The following is a 19,963-nucleotide window of genomic DNA, read 5'->3' as shown; positions in this document are numbered from 1 at the left end:
CAATGATGTTAGTCTGGAGAACCTACTTATCTGCCTTTCCCACAACAGTCTTTGTGCATTGTTCAAAACTGCCCCTTATTCAGAAGGCATCATCTCTGAACTGATCCATAAAGTAATTATCTGATCTTTCTTCAAATCCCTCACCAAGATCCACATCTTTCATAACACCTACAAAAACTGGGTAACTAACAGTGGAGAAGTTAATATGACAGTCAATAAAAGACAGTCAATATGAAGATATTTAATTATAAAACATATATAATATTGTCCTATTTTGATTGTTTTCTTTCTTACTCATCTGAGTCTGAGCCTTTCCCTGCTGCCTGTCCTTTGCCAGAGACTTTCCCTGCTGTCGGAGTCTTTCCCTGCTGTGGGGAACGGCTCTAGCAGTGGGGAGCTGCTTTCCCCGCCTGCCAGAGCCTTTCCTTACTGCCAGTCTTTTCCTGTAGTGGGAAAATGCTCCAGCAGTGGGGAGGCAGCAGGACACTGCACAGCTAAAAATAGGAATGTAGACAGGAAGGCCTGGCTTGGGCGAGCAGAGAACCGTGTAGGCTATGTAGCTGGGTACATATCCACACCCTTCACGCAGATCTGTACTCTCCTTGCCTGTCATATCTCAGTCTACACTGCTACTTAAACCCATACTGGATGGGGGTACACGTCACCGAAAAAAAAGCATGCAGCGTAGACGTAGCCATAGACAAGCTGTGTCCTCCTGATGCTGCCTGCGTATGAACAGGAGATCACAATGAAGACAGTCTCCCTGCTCTTACTTCTGGTGCCTGGCACCACGCTGGCTCATAGCAACCAGGAGAAGCCGCTGCAGGGGAAGTCTTCCTCAGACCCTGATTCCCCAGGATGGAGCAGTCTCAGTATACATGGAATCTTTGAGAAATGTAGCTGCAAAATGCTTAACAAGTCTCTACTGATCATGTGCAAACTTACAATTTTCAAAGGATTAAAACTTGGCCAGATTTGAATGTTTTTTCCATGGGAACAACAGGGCAATCCCCTGCCAAATTTCACGTCCGTGCTCCAAAACACAGTAGCAGTAGAACTTATCAGCTAAATGTTTGTAAGAATTTCTTTTTAACACAGAAAAATAATTTATTTTCCCCTAACTTCATTCTCAGAAATGACTGAAATGTTTCTGCTGAAATGAAAATAACTAAATAAATCAGACACACCCAACATGGAAAATTTTAGTCGAAATGGTTTAAGTTTGGAAAGTTTATAAGCTATTGAAAATAGGGTCTTATAATGGGAAGTGTCAGGCAACATTCAGTTGCTTAAGATATGATATTTGCACATAATACCATGTTTATGTACTACAATTTACTTTTACAGTTCTGATCCAATTTGAAGTGCCAATCAAATCACATATTCCTGTGAATGCTATTAAAAACTATTTGATTCATAGAGTTGATTTTTATTTTTATTTTAAATAGAAAGGGATGGTTTAGTGAACTTACAAGTTAGCCAGGAACTCCAAAATTCTAATCCTGGGTCTGCCACTGTCTTGATGTGTGACTTAGGCAAATCTCTTAACCTCTGTATCTTCACTGAAAACAGATGTGTTTTTACATCAAAATGGATTTTACGCTGAGAAAGCTATCTCAGCATAAAATCTCAGTGGAGACAAGGCACAGGTAGTTTTTACCTCAGTGTAGCTAGTCAAGGTAAAAACGACCTGTGCCTCACCAGAAATTGCAGAAAAGGAAGAGAAGGAGCAAGAGAAGAAGAAGGTGATAATTGGCTTACTCGCCTTTTATGTCACATTACTCAGTGACCTGCTCATAAGGCATCAACAGAGGGAGGAGGAGAAGGGAAGATAAGATGGGATAAAGACAGAAAAAGGAGAATGAGGAGAATAGCACTGATTCTCCCATACTTGGAATATTTACAACTTATTTTCTTCATAAGTTTTAGGGGATGGTAATATTTGTGGATCTTATGAGATCGTCAATTTTAGGAGAAATATATTGAATATTCCATTTGTAATCTGATGGTCCTCTGGCTACCAGGCAATTGACTAAACCCATCATAATTATTTTATTGAGAAATGCTCCAAATGGAGAGGCAAGTAGTGTCTCCACTATGCTACCCTGATTCCTGTGTTAGCAAATCTTCCTATATATTTAGGCTGAAATCCTGTCCCATTGACAAAGCTCCCATTAACTTCAATTAATTTAGTGGTGCCAAGATTTCACCTCTAAACTTTTTAGTATTATAATACAACGGGCATTTCTATAACCCCTTCCATCCAAAGATCTCAAAAAGCTTTACAAATATTGAAGAATTAAGAGACACTACTCTCCAGTACTGTTGGTAAATATTACTGTTCTTATTTTACGGATGGGACAGGGAACAAGTGACATTAAGTGATTCACCTAAGGTCATGCAGTAAGTCTGCAGTAGACTAGAATACAGATCTCCTGAGTCTCAGTCCTGTATTTTAGCCACTAGACAAAGATAATTTTCTCATAAATGGTCACAGTTATGGAATCTAAGGAATAAATAGTACAGCCTGAGACAAAATTCTCATTGATAAGAAAATAACTTGCCTGAGGGCTGCAAAATATGGCCCAAATTTTAATAACTATAGTAATTACTGCATTCTAATATGCATCTTATTTGAACCAAACTTACACGGTAAAATGTGCAAGAGGAAAACCTACCTGTAATTTATTTGTTTCTTGTGCCTCTTTAAGAGATTCCATATGTTCTTGGTTTTCCTGTATCAATGTCAGTATCTGATCCTGTAATACCTTCAGCTCAAGCTCCTTTTGACTGAATACTTCTTCGTCTGTAGCTAAAGCCTGCTAGATAACAAAAAGGAGATGGGGTGAGGATAGGAAAGGTGTTATTCTGACAACAGAACAATGAAGAGATTCTTCATATGGTGTTAAGAAAAGCAGATCTGAACTGCAAAATTTCCCAAGGTATACCATTGGTAGATTTTCCATAAATGATGTGCTGATTCTAGTAGATCTTGACGATGCAGTATCTCTAATTATTCCCTCAGTATTATTCATCATCTACTTACTTTTTTTTGATAAGTTCCTTTCTCCATATGGCGGGGTAGAATAGGCCAAGAGGCCCCCAGCTGGAGGCCTCAGGGTCCTGCCACACCTTTCCCAGAAAAAGAGCAGTAGAGAGGTCCTCTAAGCTTCTTAGACAGATTGAGTGGGACATGGTGAATCTGGGGACGCTGCAAGGGGCTAGCCAACCAGTATAAAAGGAGCTGCAGTGCAGACCAGAGTCAGTTCCTTGCTGGAGCTAGAGAAGTTCAACTGGTGCTCTTGACTGGTCAAAGAGAACTGCAGCACCATGGACGGCTCAGTGCTGGCAGGGACTAGGGAAGCAAAAAGGAGCTCCTGGCTGGCTGCTAGGCCTGAACATAGAAGAGCCCTAAGGTAAGGTTGAAGGATTGGTGAAGGCTGGGGCCATGTGGAAGTGGCCCAGGGAACTGAAAACACTTTTGTTAAAGGGACACGGTGGCGTGTGGCTGCTATTCTTAGGGTCCCTGGGCTGGGACTTGGAGTAGTGGGTGGGCCCGGGTTCCCTCCCCCACCACCATAGGCCACTGGGGAAATGGCCTAGAATTGGACAGTGATAAACCCCAAGAAGGGGATCTGAATTACTTAGGGGCCCAGCTAGGTCAAAACCATTGCCTCCAGGGAAGAAGCCCTGGGAGTACGGCCTGGTCCTAGGGCTAGGACTGTTTAAAGACTGCAGTCACACCCAACCTGAAGGGGACGCTTGCAAGAGGTAGGTGCATGCCATTACACTCCTTAAGAGAAATGCCAGTAACCAGAACTACTGTATGCAGTGGTATATTAATACAATGCTGCTTTCAGCATGCATTAAAATTCAGTCACAAGATCCAAGCATTTTAACTGCAAGAGTAGTGCAAATCTCTCATAAAATAGTTAAGAAACTAACACTGCCTTCCTTGTTCTACAGCTGTGATGATAACCACATGAATAAAGTCAGAATAGGCCTGAAAATTTCTTTTGATGTCTTTACAGGTGTATGAGCCAATGTTGGTCTAAGCAACTTCCAGAGTGCAGACGCTGCAGTAGCTGCATAGTGTACTTGAGCTCTGCACCCATGGATACTTGGTAGATCCTGAGGGGAGAAAAAAAAGAGAGTCTCTCTGATGAGGCTATTATACCTAACAGGCTCCCCAAAACCATTCTTTTCTCAGAGCAGATTCATAGAGAGTCACTCCACCCCAATTATCACATATTGCAATTGAGCACTGGTGAATGACTCCAGGAAAGCACAGAGCATGTTCAGTGCCTCAGCTGCAATTACAACAAAGACTAGGTACCTCTCCAGCTAAATGACAATTAGCCAAAGGACCCTTAAAAAGGAACAGCTTCAAAACAGAAATACCATCCAAGAAAAGAGATTGTGGGTGGAAAGGGGTCTGAGAATGTCCCACCTAGTAATTATGGGGATTGATGATTCACAGCTCAGATCGAACCACGAACAGAGGCATACACAACCTCCCAATAAAAAAACCAAAACAAAAGTATGCCCCTTCCATTTCTCCTGCCACTGAACTGATGAGGGATTCCCCAGGACTACAGCAGAGAGAAGGGCGTTAGATAGGGCATGTACGAGGCTGATTAGGGGCCAGAGGTTTGTTGAGCTCTACATCTAAAAAGCAACTCTATCACCCACATGCAAAACAGGCCTGAGTCATCTGGATGATCCAGGACTGGTTAGCCTGGTTACAGCTGTTCTACCTACCTCTTGCTGCCAAATACACTGAGATGGGCCAATTGTTAACATCATTTAAACTGATCATCCAAGCGATTTATGAACCATTACAAGATAGAACTTTATTCTGACTGTGTGCATCAAAGCACTGAAGTGTCTCTATCACTTCAAAAGTTAACTGACACTTCAATTTCCTGGCCCACATTGGACCTGTAACATCATTCAGATTCCAGGCAATCACTGAAAACCAAGAATTCTCCACTTCATATTCTGACCTGACTTAATTAATAGTAGAGAAAATAACAGCTAATAATAAAGATAAATATGCATGTCGTGGGCGAGATGTGAGAATAAGTAGTATGTTGTCCATTTACTTCCTTTTTGATTTTACATTCAAATACCAGAAAGCTGCACTCTTATGTATATGAAAGAAAATACAGCTACATCAAGAAACTGTTACAATAAACTATGCTAATTGTTAAAACAGAAGAGGACAATGAATTAACGTAAAGAATTTATCATATCCAAATAATTTGACTTAACATTCATAGGGAGGAAAAATCCTGATAAATCTTACTTAATTTTTCCCATTATAGGGGTATATTTTTAAAAAAATTAAGATCAAAATTAGAATGTTATTATGATTTGCATTATTTATGAGGAACAGTAAAGTCTAATATGAATATATACTTGGAACCATTCACTGAGGAAGCATATTTTGACAAATTGAGCTAGAAATTTTAGAACATTTTTCCCTGCTCTACTATATTCTTGTTTATGTTGTATAAATATAGTTTAGCCACTGCTAAAGAGGCAAAACAGGATAATTCTCCGTGCTTGAAACACAGCAACAAGAAGGAGGAGTGGTTTGCCTGGCAACCTTACCTGTAAGCAATTAAACATGCAGCCTAGACTCTCCAGAGAAGTAGGAGATTTAAAATAATCCAGAGGGGGAAATCACAAGCAAAGAGAAAGATCATTCAGAGTTAAAGGAACCAAGCATGCTCCACACCTCATCCCTCTCAGATTTTGGACGGCACTTCAGATTCTTAAACCTTGGGTCAAGTGCTGTAGCTGTTTTTAGAAATCTCACATAGGTACCTTTTTTGCATTTTGTCAAATCTGCTGTGAAAGTGTTTTTAAAACGAACATGTGCTGGGTCATCATCCGAGACTGTTCTAACATGAAATATATGCAAAATGCGGATAAAACAGAGCAGGAAACATACAATTCTCCCCTCCAAGGAGTACAATCACCAAGAGTAGACGCATATGTTTCCTTTTAAACAAATTATAAGAAAGCAATTGGAAGACATAATTTATATAGGCATTTCCCAAGAGAGAGTCTATAAACTGCATCAGAATTCATGTGCAAACCTCAAAGTAAGTTTCCCCAACAAAACATGCATTTTGTTGCACTATTTATAACACATAGGAGCACAGATTCCTTCAATCACAAGATATAGACTTAGATTAGATTATTGTTGTTGACCTATTATTAATATTCTTATTCTTTTAATGCCACTTTCAGTCAGTTTTCAACTCTTGATTCAAATGTCTTAAGTTACACCATTAACTTTTGATTTGGTTAAAGCTGCATGGTTTAGTGTACTTTTTATTATCCATACAAAGCGTGTTAACATAACATTGTTTCCAAAAGTTCCACCTGCTAAGAGGCTGTCCCCCAAAAAGTTATGTATGTTTATCATGTAATATTTTTGGGGGGAGGAGGGGGAAGTCATGATTGAGATGGCAAAGAGCTCGTCTCTCTCAGCAGGTCATTGTCTAGCACTATTATGAGCTGAAAGACTGCAACCTTATGTCTGCCTCTGAGAAAGAACTGTTCAAAGTTGCCAGCACAAGAGTTCCTCTCTCACCTCCTCCTAGATAGCAGTCCTGCTGGGAATCTCATACCTTCTTCAAAATTCTCACCTCAGCAGGAGAATTGAAAAGAAATGTTATGGCACCAAAAAGCAGAAGGCTGATATGTAACATAGAAGTACATGTCCAAGGAGTGCTATGATAAGAAAACCTGTGAATAATGGATAACAAGAAAAAAAAACTGCAGTTCTGAGAAACACTATTTTTTTTTCTTGAGTGTTACAGCTCTCAGTCAACTAAGGATTTGACAATTAAAAGAAAAACAGCTTTTTGTCAGGTATTTTTATTTTTGAAGTAAGCCTGTTAAGCAATTAAAAATTAATTGTGATTAATTGTGCTGTTAAACAATAGAATACCATTTATTTTAAATATATTTGGATGTTTACTACATTTTCAAATATATTAATTTCAATTACAACAGAGAATACAGAGTGTAAAGTGCTCACTTTATATTAATTTTTATTACAAATATTTGGACTGTAATAAACAAAAAGAAAATTTTTCAATTCACCTCGTAAGTACTGCAGTGCAATCTCTTTATCATGAAAATTGAACTTACAAATGTAGAATTATGTAGAAAAAAACTGCATTCAAAAGTAAAACAATGTAAAACTTTAGGGCCTACAAGACCACACAGTCCTACTTCTTGGTCAGCCAATTACTCAGACAAACAAGGTTGGTTACAATTTTCAGAAGATAATGCTGCCTGCTTCTTGTTTACAATGTCACCTGAAAGTGAGAACAGGTGTTTGCATGGCACTGTTGTAGCTGACGTTGCAAGATATTTATGTGCCAGATGCGCTAAAGATTCACATGTCCTTTCAGGCTTCAACCACCATTCCAGAGGACATGCTTCCATATTGATGATGGGTTCTGCTTGATAATGATCCAAAGCAGTGCGGACTGACGCATGTTCATTTTCATCGTCTGTCAGATGCCACCAGCAGAAGGTTGATTTTCTTTTTTGGTGGTTCAGGTTCTGTAGTTTCCGCATTGGAGTATTGCTTTTTTAAGACTTCTAAAAGCATGCTCCACACCTCATCCCTCTCAGATTTTGGACGGCACTTCAGATTCTTAAACCTTGGGTCAAGTGCTGTAGCTGTTTTTAGAAATCTCACATAGGTACCTTTTTTGCGTTTTGTCAAATCTGCTGTGAAAATGTTTTTAAAACGAACATGTGCTGGGTCATCATCCCAGACTGTTCTAACATGAAATATATGCAAAATGCGGATAAAACAGAGCAGGAAACATACAATTCTCCCCTCCAAGGAGTACAATCACGAATTTAACTGATGCATTTTTTTTTTTAAACAAACATTGTCAGCATGGAAGCATGTCCTCTGGAATGGTGACCGAAACATGAAGGGGCATACAAACGTTTAGCATATCTGGCATGTAAATACCTTGCAACGCCAGCTACAAAAGTGCCATATGAACGCCTGTTCTCACGTTCAGGTGACACTGTAAATAAGAAGCAGGCGGCAGTATCTCCCGTCAATGTAAACAAACTTGTTTGTCTTAGCAATTGGCAGAATAAGAAGTAGGACTGAGTGGACTTGTAGGCTCTAAAGTTTTACACTGCTTTGTTTTTGACTGCAGTTATGTAACAAAAAAAGGTCTACATTTATAAGTTTACACTTTCACGATAAAGAGATTGCACTTCAGTACTTGTATGAAGTGAACTGAAAAATACTGTTTCTTTTATCATTTTTACAGTGCAAATATTTGTAAAAAAAATTATATAAAGTGAGCACTGAGCACTTAGCATTCTGTGTTGTAATTGAAATCAATATTGAAAATGTAGAAAAACCTCCAAAAATATTTAATAAATTTCAATTGTTATTCTATTGTTATAAGTGTGATTAATTTTTTTAATCACGATTAATTTTTTTGAGTTAATCACGTGAGTTAACTGCAATTAATTGACATCCCTATTTTGAAGGATAGCTTTTATTATTCTTGCGAAGGACTGGCTTAATAATAAGTACTAGGTTAGACACTGATACTTGACACTACAGTGTTGAGGCCAAGTAAGTAGGTAGAGTGGATACAACTTGGCATCAGATGACCTATGTTGTCAACTTGTCTGTGGCTTTGATACATTGAGTTATACTGGTGGGATATAAAATGAGATTTCTCAGTTAACTTGACAGCTTCAGTTATCACTGTAAAGGAAAGAACTAACGGATGAGAGGTCATCATACTGTTATTCAAGCTCTTTAAAGCTGTAATGAAAATTTATTAGCCCGAGCATAAAATCTATTTGCCCACCTCTAACACAATGATGATTAATGTTTTAAATCACCTATCAAAATGAATAACTCACCCAGGTGAGCAGGCAAACAGAATTTTGCAATGCTGCTATTATTTAACTAGATCAAACGCTAGATAAAATGCAGATGATAGGGTTAAGTATTTTAAAACTTTCAAAGTCTAATGTGAATTCTACTAGTGGGCTACCCTTTCATGTAACAATACTTAAATTAATAAGTTATAGTTTAATACCTGGCATTTTTTTAGTTCCCTCTTCAGTTGAAGAATTGTAATATGATGTGGCTCCTCTTGGTCGCTTCCAATTCCACTATCAGTTCGTGGCACGACGAGAGCTACCTTCCTTAGCTCCTGTGCCATGTTGATCCAATCCTGCAGCTTCTCTTGTTGATGCCTTGTTAGGCTGGCAAAGTCATTTAGTTCAACTAGAAAGGGAAACGCTTCGTCTATGCAATTTCTGTAGTTGAAACATTCCACCTGAAGCTGGGAAAGCTGCTCCTCAAGAGAATGAATTCGAGTCCTATCTTCACTCATATCCTGTGATCCCTGGCTAGCATGGCTCATTACACTAACCTGCTGATTTTGCAAAGCTTCCCGGAGCAACTTGATCTCAAGTTCCATTTCATCAATCCGGTCCCGCTCAGGGTTGTAGTTTACAACTGGTTTATTTCTAATATTCTTGGCTCTGTTGGCATATTTGAGGGAATTTAAAGACTCATCAAAGTCAGATGAGGACGGATTTATACATGTTATCATGACCGTCTTGGCGTTTCCTCCTAAGGAGTCTTTCAGAATACGAGTAATTTTAGCATCCCTATATGGGATGTGTACACTTTTTCTCTTTGGGTCTCCAAGAGCGCTTATCACATTTCCCAAAGCCAACAAGCCACTGTTGATCTGAATTGATTCCTTGAACCGTTCACCAGTGTTCCCTGTTTTTGTCACCCTTTCTGATCCTGCCAAGTCCACGAAGTGAAACTTAGAAGCAATGATCTGGCCTGATCTCAGAGATAAATCTTGCGCAGCAGCTACATTTTTCAGAGACTGTGTAGGTCGTTGCTGACAAATATTGATGGTAAAAATAGCATGAGATCGGCTGGAGTGCTCATTCATTTGTGTCGTACCTGTGTGGCGAGCTGCATTCCCACTTTCTAAAAGGCTCATCACTTCATCCACGCTTTCCACTTGGAAATCCTTGGCACCAACAATCACTACAAACATCAAGCCCAGGAAAGCATGAATAATGGGTTAACACTAAGTTCTCAGCAAAAGTTTACAGAAAAACAGTTTTTAGATAAAGTCATGAATAGTCAAACTAATCCACAAAAAAGAACACACTAAAAATCCAGCAAATAAAATTAGCTATAATAATGTGTACAAGTTCACATTAGCATATGAGCTCACAGCAAATACCTACAAGAAAAAGTTATATTAATGGAAGCACTGCATATAGTATATTAAACCTGTAGCATATTTATAAAATATATATGTACTGTTAAAAAATGCATTTTTACCTTTTACAAAAAAGCTTGTTGAGACTTTATTTAAATCAATTCAAAAAACAACAAATGCAAGGTTACAGTGAAGACTTTAAACAAACAAAAGATAGAAAATTCAAAGTTATGGTTCTCACAACTTTGTCACTTTATACCTATATATTTGTATTATTGTCTGTCAGCCTAATACAACAAACGCTTACATTTGTGAGTAATTTTACTCATGTGAGTAGTCCCACTGAAGTCAATGAACTATTCAGAGGCTAATTTGCAGGATTGGACCAGAGGGTATTAATGTTTATACTTCATTACATCTAGGAAATATGACCAAGTAACACTTACTTCAAGCAATTAATTTGAATTTCCTGACTACTGAGCTCTTCAAATGTCTACATGCAGGTTTGTGCATACACAAAAGAACTGAGTGCAAAACTGGAGGACAAGATGATGCCATACTGAAAAATTGGGCCCCATATGCAAGGGAGCATTGTGCCATGTTGCCTTATGAGAAATTAGGAAAAAAACAGTGTATCCCAGTGGTTCTCAACCAGGGGTACGCATACCCCAGGGGGTAGATCAACTCATCTAGATATTTGCCTAGTTTTATAACAGGTTACATAAAAAGCACTAGCAAAGTCAGTACAAACTAAAATTTCATACGACTTGTTTATACTGCTCTATATACTATACACTGAAATGTTAGTACAATATTTATATCCCAATTGATTTATTTTATAATTATATGGTAAAAATGGGAAATTAAGCAATTTTTCAGTAATTATGTGCTGTGACACTTTTTTTATGGTTTTTTTTTTTTTGTATTTTTATGTCAGATTTTGTAAGCAAGTAGTTTTTAAGTGAGGTGAAACTTGGGGGTATGCAAGACAAATCAGACTTCTGAAAGGGGTTGTCAAGGTTCCTTCCCCACTCTGAACTCTAGGGTACAGATGTGGAGACCTGCATGAAAACCCCCTAAAGCTTATTTTTACCAGCTTAGGTTAAACCTTCCCCAAGGCACAAACTATTTTACCTTTTGCCCTTGGACTTTATTGCTGCCACCACCAAGTGTCTAACAAATACATAACAGGGAAAGAGCCCGCTTGGAAACGTCTTTCCCCCCAAAATCCTCCCAAACCCTACACCCCCTTTCCTGGGGAAGGCTTGATAAAAATCCTCACCAGTTTGCATCAGTGAACACAGACCCAAACCCTTGGATCTTAAGAACAAGGAAAAAGCAATCAGGTTCTTAAAAGAAGAATTTTAATTGAAGAAAAAGTAAAAGAATCACCCCTGTAAAATCAGGATGGTAAATACCTTACAGGGTAATCAGATTCAAAACATAGAGAATCCCTCTAGGCAAAACCTTAAGTTACAAAAAGACACAAAAACAGGAATATACATTCCATTCAGCACAGCTTATTTTATCAGCCGTTTAAACAAAACAGAATCTAACACATATCTAGTTAGCTTACTTACTAAGTTCTAAGACTCCATTCCTTTTCTGTTCCCGCAAAAGCATCACACAGAGAGAAAGAGCACCTTTGTTTCTCCCCCCCCTCCAGCTTTGAAAGTATCTTGTCTCCTCATTGGTCATGTGCCAGCGAGGTTATCCTAGCTTCTTAACCCTTTACAGGTGAAAGGGTTTTTCCTCTGGCCAGGAGGGATTTAAAAGGTGTTTACCCTTCCCTTTATATTTATGACAGGGGTACAGTAGCCTGGAAAGGTTGAGAGCCACTGGTGTACCCCATGTATACCACAGAATTTTACTTCATTTGAAAACATTTCTACAGTCAATACATTTGCTATCTTTGAGGATGCTGTCATAGCAAGCTCAGAATAATTAACTACAAAGAAGCTATGTTTAATTCATCAGGGCAAAACAAACAAACAAAAATCCAAAATGTATAAAAAAAATTATCTTAATGGTGATAAAGATTTCATGCTTGAATAACTTAAACACAGCTATATGGAATTTTACAAACTTGACCTGGTCTAAGAACAAGAATGAGAAATCTCATTTCAAAAGGATAATTCCCCCCCACCCCATTTAAAACGGACTGAAAATAGATGCTTATAATGGAAATTGCTTCTCAGCCGTAATTAGAACACTGTGGTAGCGATTCTATAATATGCTGCCTAAGGACCAAGGATTTTCTGAACAGCTTCCATACCTCATAGGTCTCTGTTTAATTGGATAGTTGAAAATACAGAAGTAATAAAGAATATTACTGTCTGAGATAGATTTTCCCCAGGATTTTACTGATGAATGGAAAGAGCTTGTCATAGAAGGATATGTGGTCAACTGAGGCTGATTAGAAATTTACATGCATAAATGTTTGTACTAAAGAAGAGTAACTGATCCCTGCACAATAGTTTAAAATTTATTGATGGATTATTATTCAAAAACCCGTGCTCCACCAAGAGCATTCTGGCATTCATCCATTTCAAAGCCACGAAGACCAGCAGTTTATCTCAGTATCACACCATTCAAGATGAACTTTACATTTATCAATAAAATGTATCCCTACAATAGACCTCCCCTCTTGTTTCATAATATCTGTAATTAATAAGTGCTTTTTCTTTTAAGAGAAAACAAGAACATTTGCATTTGCTTTCATAAACTTGCACTTAGAATGAAATATTGTACAGGAGCAAATTTAATAAATTTTTGAGCTCAAATAGGCTTCTCTACCTGTGTTTCCCTTTTCATCTTCTCTGATGTGTAAATCTTTCATAGAAGTCTCTAACTCCAGCAGATCTCTGAGTTCTTCCTTGTAGACCTCTATATAAGATACTTTCACACTGAAGTCAATATTATGGTTTTCAGAGATGCTCTGAAATAGTTCCTGTATAGCACGTGGAATGATACCTTTTTCATCCTCTCCAACCGATGCTAAAATATAAACAGAAATGTCACCAGAATTGCAGTGAATATATCTTTAGTATAAACTATAAAGTTTAAACTTCTGAAACTTGAACAAAAGTCTGTGGCCAGTAGCGCTAAGCCACCCATGAATCTGAAGAATTTAGTCCTGTCAAAAAGTCACAATATATCAATACTATTGAATGGCTGAATATTTGTTTACAATCCTTAACATAATCAAGCTCCAATAAATTACTTGTTAATATAAACTGGAGGGCAACATGATGGGTGATTCAGGAATCAAATGCACCACTATTATAAGCCTACATTTCTCATGAGCCACATTTTACACTCAGTATTACTGATGGCCAGGACATTGCACAATTTTACGGCAACCTCAATTTTCAGTAGATACCTCTTGCTCCAATAAGGGCACAACAGTAGTTCAGTAAGTTGCCATGTGCCGGAAATAGGAGACAATATTTAGGAGCACTTCTTGTTCTTTCAACCAACATATGGCTCACCAATGCCATGTCAAACTCCTGCTTTTAAATATCAGAAAGGATCTCAGATGTTACTTATTCCACAGTATGGAAATTGGTTGGGCGTTGATGAGAGGCTTCTGAGTGGCTCACACCTTCTAACCAAGAAAATTAGAAATTGTCCCATCTAATCAGTGACTCAATAGGTATATATGAAAAAAATTGCTAAGCTTTGAACAGCTTTGTACTGTGGCACCTGCTATTTAATGCTTCTAGGTAACTCAGGCTTAATATTCAATAACCATGGTTAGTCAAAAGATGACAAGAAATTAAAAGAATTAAGAATAAAGAGGATTTTAATTTTTACTGAGATTTTTAAAATAATCTATTTATATCCACTTGGAAAGGTGAAATTAAAAAAAGAACTGCCATGTTATAATTTGGGATTTTCTATTAGGAGAATTAACACCTGAAAACAGTGAACATGGTCAAGGGAGGGAATCTAATCTTCAAATGATTCAATTTAAACACAGAAAAAAACCATAGTATGACCCAGTTAGTCGGAAAGATAAAAGAGACTGTTTTCCATATTTTAGAATAATATGCTGATTACCTGATGATGTCACCAATATTTAAACAGCAGGAGTCTAATCTGGAATCTTGAACCACAAAGACATTGAAATAAGAAATGTCTTACCATCTTGTTTTCTATTATAAAATTCTACAGCAGCAGCATGCTCTAACAGGAATAGAATTCCAATAATAAAATAATAATAATAATAATAAGTCTGATAACTCAGAATGATGATGGTTAAGAGAGTTGTCATTACTGGCAAAATTACCCCAGAAAAGATCAGATGTTTGCCATTTTAAGCCAAAATTCTGATCTCTATGATACTGATCTCATACTAAAAGTGTATCCTTTTTTAGGCCATCAGATGAAGACAGAGGGCCAAATTCATAGGTGAGTATAAAAGGAATCTAAGGTGGTGTACTTCCTACCTCCTGACATCCTCAACATGTAAATGACAATAACTTCAAACTTCATTACACTCAGTTTGAGTCTAAGGAGAGGCTACATTTGCATAATTTCCATGCTGAGGGAACCAAAAGAAAGTATATATTACAATGGCCTAGACTCACTCAGATTCACTGATATACTAATACTAAAATAATATTTTCTCAACTCTTACTTTAGATAAAGATGTAAGCAGACTCTACATTGTTCAGAATGTAGTATTCAGACTCTCATGGTGCTCAAATGAATTATTTGAAGAGCACAAAAATATTCTGGGCACTCAAGTACTAGAGTGATGGATATGCTAGAAATACCTAAAGTAGATTAGATAGATTTGCTCACCATTGCTTTTTTTAGTTAATACCTAATAAAGTTAAGAGCAAACAGGTTAAAATAAATGAGATCTTGATGCTCAAGCACAGGCTGGGATTAAATTTGGAAGATGAGAGCAAATAGTTGCACATCTAAAACAATCCTATTTTAAATGTGGGTCAAATCCAGAAGCTCCAACCAATCTCATATCAGTGGCTGGCACTGACAATGTTGGGGGTGTGTGGAGGAGGAAAAGCACTTCATATGACATTTCTCAGGGTTCTTGAGTACAGTCTAATTTAAGGTAAACCTCTGTTCTGGATAGCTCATCTTACTGATGTTTAGTCAGAAGAGTATATTAGTTTATAGCAGTGTTCTCTATTAGCCTTTTAACTGTTTTCTGTCCGTAGCACAGAGCTTAGATACTGTAGCAATGAACACTGTAGAAACTTCACAGATATAGACAGACTGTAGTGCTCTCTATGCTGCATAGACACAGTTGTTGGAATTATTTATTGCAAGTGGAGCCAGCACAGTGTTCTAATAGGAAAAGTCAATCAAGCAGCAAAAAAAAAACAAAAAACCCCACACACAAACAAAAACCCAACAGCCAGCCTGAACAACTATTCGCCTCAGGTGTTTAAAAATACACCTGTAAAATATAGTTATTTCACAACTATCACATAGCCTTCCATGTATTATTTATTTAGTTTAGGCAAGTACACTAGTCACAAATCACAAAAACAAATTAAACTTTCCAAAACATACCAATGTGACCTCCACCAATGGTGTACGTCTTCCCAGACCCTGTCTGTCCATAAGCAAAAACTGTAGCATTATATCCTTCAATCAAAGACACCACTAAAGGCTTAATGCAAGTTGTATAAACTTCATCTTGGGTTGAATTTTTGCCAAATACAAAATCAAACGTGAAGACACGGTCTTTCCCAATGATAACTTGTTGTGTGTTTGGGACCAGTCTCATGCATACTTGATGGTTGTGAAGAATCTCTTTGGAAAGCAGAGGTCTTATTCTTATGGCAACTTTAACTGGAATCTCTTCCATGACAGCCTCCAATTTTAACACTTAACCTGAAAAATTTTCTTATGGTTCTTGTCTTCACAGCATTCTCAATCTTCTGCATCTAAGAAACAAAGTTTTCTGAAATACACAGTGAACAGAAGTTCATTTCCCAGTGACTTAGTTAACTAAACTGAGTGAGTTTCTGTCCTGTAAAAATGGCATAGAAGGCTCCAGTCCCATATTCCTTCAGTTTATAGGTAATTTTTCCCCCCTCTTAATTACCAGACCAGCAAATTCGACCTGGAATCTGAAAGTCAAGTGATCTTCTTTCTGGACATGGCATGATTACATTAAGTCAGCTGTTCTCAAACAAGGGGCATTCCCCCCTGGGGAGGCTTGCTAAACTTTCTATGCGGGTACAGCGAGCCTTCCCGTTCACTCACAGGGTTACAACACCACTCAGTGAAATTTAGCCCATCTGCCACACCATCTGACAGTGGGGTGGCTAGGACAAATTTCACTGAGTGGTATTGCGACATAGCGCAATGCCCACTAGCACTCTTCAATGCTGAAATTGAGAAATACTGCCCTGAAAACTTTGTGGATACTAAGGCATGTGCTTTTAAAAGGTCTCCTAGCCTATGCACAGTTACCATGATTAAAGGACTGATTTATTTCTAGTAGAATTCCCTTTATTGGAATCAATGTATTAATAGCCCCAATTCCACCTAGATTACATTGGAAAGTCCCATTTTGTAAGGATGGGGAGGGGAGGAGTGGGGCTCCAAGTTAAAAAAAAAAGTTGTGCGGGAGGATGGCATAATTTCAGAGAGGTTGAGAACCTGTACATTAAGTAATAGAGACAGCACCATGAGAGCTTACTTATCAATTCTGTTGATGAAGCACGTGCTCAGAATTAATCCAACTCACTCTCCAACAGCTATATTAGCTCTGTAGGGGAAACAGAAGTAAAAGCACATTAAAAATGTCTTCCACTTACATAAGATAAGTAGACAGGACTTGAAAAGCACACGGGAAACAGATTAGTTGCATATGACAAGAAGGTGTAATTTTAAATACTTCTCTGATTATTATACTTTAAGAAGCCTGATGCAGAAGTCAGGCCTTTTCAATCAGTGTTAAGTACCTACCTAATTAAAATGACAATTTTGTTTTTTGTTTTCATTTGTTTTTTGAAAACAGGTAACTTATAGCAATTGTGGTTCCTTGTGTTGCCCTCTGCATATTCACTCTTATGGGATGTTCCTCCTCCCACAGCTACTTTCAAGAACCTCCTGGAAAGCTGAGTTTGTCAGGCATGGATGGACACCCTCTCAGGACACCAAAGGTTCAGAGTTTAAGTTATGGAAAGGCTGCGTGACCACAACCACTTCAGTTCCAAGAGTCCCATGAGAGCAGAAATGAGGGGAAGAAGTAGTTCTTGTGGGTTGCATTGTTTGCTAGACTTCCACATATAGGAATACGTAAAGGCTAACTTGACATATAAATAGTAAGTATGGATTTCCTGCCTTTTAATACTTTAGAATCAAAGCCTAAATAAAAGGTTTTATAACTAGCTTTTTCTTGAGGTTTGGTGTAACCTCAAATTTAGTATCACTTTAGTATTGGATATGTTCACTGTCATGATCACTTTTCACAAACTATATTCTGCAGTTGCAGAGAGATGGATCTAAAGGTCTAAAAGATGTTTTCACTATTTTATAAACTGGACCCTTATTTAAGTATTTAATTCTTTTTTAATTGACAATAGTGAGTGGAAATGAGTGCCCCAGGAATCAAACTGAAAGCAGAACATGTAGTGGATTCCAAGTGGCATTGTACTGTAGCTACTATATATGGGAGGGATGAGGAAGAAGGATTTGTTTGTTATTTAAATGGTGCCTGTTTATAGAAAGAGAGATGATTCCCCTATATAAGGAACTTACTAGGGTCTCATAACAATATTATGTACACTGTTGGTTACTGAACTTTTTTTAATTAAAAAAAAGCACACAAAACTCTCAAACATAAGGGAGTCCAGAGTTGGGGCAACAGGGGTATTAGATGAAATATCTTACAAGATCACTTCTAAACATTTTCAGCATAGACAAAAAAGTCTTTAAAGAAACCTGATTGTGGTTTACAAATACACAGAATAGAGTCTCTCTACAAGCATAGAGCACAGGTACAACCGTTTGTAGTATGCAGAGTAGGAAGAATTCTATTGTCTGATGGCTCAGCATAAGCAAACCCCAGTCCACACAAATAAAATATTTTTTGTTTTTTTTAATTATTTCTACACAGAATTGTTTTTAGTCTGAATGAAAATATCATGAGCTCTTTAGAAACCACTAACTGAAATATAAATCAGTATTTACACCTGCCAAATGTATTAGCTTTTACATTATTAAAACAAACAAACAAACAAAACTACCTCCACGGACCATTACCTTGTTACCACAAAGAATTTTGGAAAGTTGTGGAAAACAAAATGAGTGCAGAGCCTTTAATTAATAGGGGATCAGGTCTCTAAAATGAGAATCAGGAGATCTGACTTCTGGGTTCATACAGCTTTCATGTTAATATCTAGCAACTGAAATATTTAATGCAAGAATATGGCTAAAAGTTCTTCCTTTGTTCACCTAGTGCCAATATTATGCACATGTCTTATGCTAATATATTTACTTATTATCTGAAATATTGTATTCCCCCATCCTCCCCCAGACACACACCACAATCCGAAAGACAGACTGGCACAGAGATGTAACATAAATATATAATTTTAAGAAGTCTATTATGAATTACTCATATAACCAGTCATAATACACATGCAGATGTCACAGTTTGTGTCTCTGCCCAATCATTATAATTATTATTATTAAAATCGGGTGCAGAAATCATCCTCAGACTAAACCTGGGTTCAGCTAACAACAAAGCCGCTTTGCTGCACTGTGTTTGGAAAGGGGTCCCTAGCATAGCAGACCCTGCGTGGTGTGGTGCCAGAAAACCCTTGGGAATGCCATTGTAGCTCCCTAACCCAGTGCTCGAGAACCACCTGCTAAGACAGGGCGCAGGCCTGGGGGGACCCAGGAGACTTGGCTCCCAGACCTGGGTCTGCCACTGGCCTTGGGCACGTTGCTTAACTTCTCCATCCTTCTTCAGCGCCCGGCCTGTGACACGGGGATCAGGCTGCTCCTCTCGGGCGCGGCCCCTCGGCTGAGCAGCGTTACTGCTCGGTGCTCGGTGCCATGCCCGAGCGGGACGGGCAGCGTGTGGCTCCTACCGGGCCGGGGGGTGTCCAGCTTTTCTCCCTTTTCCTCTCCCCTTGGGGAAGGCCCCCGCGCCGGCCCGTCTGCTGGCGGGGCCGGTGCCAGGCACAGGAGAGGCTGCGGCGTCTCGGAGGGCTGGGAAGGAAAGCACCGACCCGCGGGGCTGCGGCAAACCCACCTGCTGCTGCTGGGCACGGGTGGAGATTGATGCAGGCCGCTCCCCGCCACTCCCCTTCTGTTTACACGCGGTCACCAGGCAACAGCGGAACCTTCCGGCCCGGCGGCGGTCAGCGAGTCCGACGCCTCTGCCGCCCCCAAGAGCGGCGCCTCCCGCCCCGCCCGGCGCAGTGCCCCCTACAGGACCCTGCGAGCGCCGCTGCCCGGCCGCGCCGCTCCCGTGGGTGGGTGGCCGACCCCGCTGCCGGCTTCAAGCCCCAGACCCGAGCGACTGGCTGCGGGGCTTCGCCTTCCGTCCCACTTGGGCCCATGGGAGGAACCTGGGCCTCAGTCTGCGCCCCCTCAGTCTGGCTCAGCTCAGGCCTCAGCAGCTCCAGCCCTGCCACAGGGCTCCCTCCCCGCCACCAGTTCACCAGTTCGGGGGGGGGGGCTCCACATTT

At 39.1% G+C, this 19,963-nt stretch overlaps 1 protein-coding gene across 8 annotated transcripts in view; it reads right to left on the bottom strand.

The window, feature by feature from the left end:
• The window catches only part of KIF27 (kinesin family member 27), a 41,720-nt gene extending 22,049 nt beyond the window's left edge, over nt 1-19,671 (bottom strand). For 2 of the 8 annotated variants that reach the window (XR_005225735.2, XR_005225736.2), the window contains exons 1-6: nt 19,525-19,671; nt 16,960-17,028; nt 15,822-16,198; nt 13,071-13,271; nt 9,117-10,093; nt 2,679-2,822 (exon numbers count right to left, since the gene is read on the bottom strand). Coding sequence is in view for 6 of the 8 variants with exons in the window: in XM_037901785.2 (XP_037757713.1) it covers nt 2,679-2,822; nt 9,117-10,093; nt 13,071-13,271; nt 15,822-16,119 (1,620 nt within the window). In the remaining 2 variants the exon portion in view is untranslated. Of the gene's footprint in view, nt 1-2,678; nt 2,823-9,116; nt 10,094-13,070; nt 13,272-15,821; nt 16,216-16,959; nt 17,029-19,132 lie in introns of all 8 variants that reach the window. The other 6 variants (XM_043547320.1, XM_037901785.2, XM_007065526.4 and 3 more) reach the window with 6 other exon arrangements.
• Nucleotides 19,672-19,963: the final 292 nt, after the last annotated feature.

The sequence above is a fragment of the Chelonia mydas genome, chromosome 5 (genome assembly GCF_015237465.2).
Source record: "Chelonia mydas isolate rCheMyd1 chromosome 5, rCheMyd1.pri.v2, whole genome shotgun sequence".
In the NCBI taxonomy this organism is placed as follows: domain Eukaryota; kingdom Metazoa; phylum Chordata; order Testudines; family Cheloniidae; genus Chelonia; species Chelonia mydas.
The sequence above is the reverse complement of the archived record's forward strand: the minus strand, read 5'-3'. Positions and strand labels throughout refer to the sequence as shown.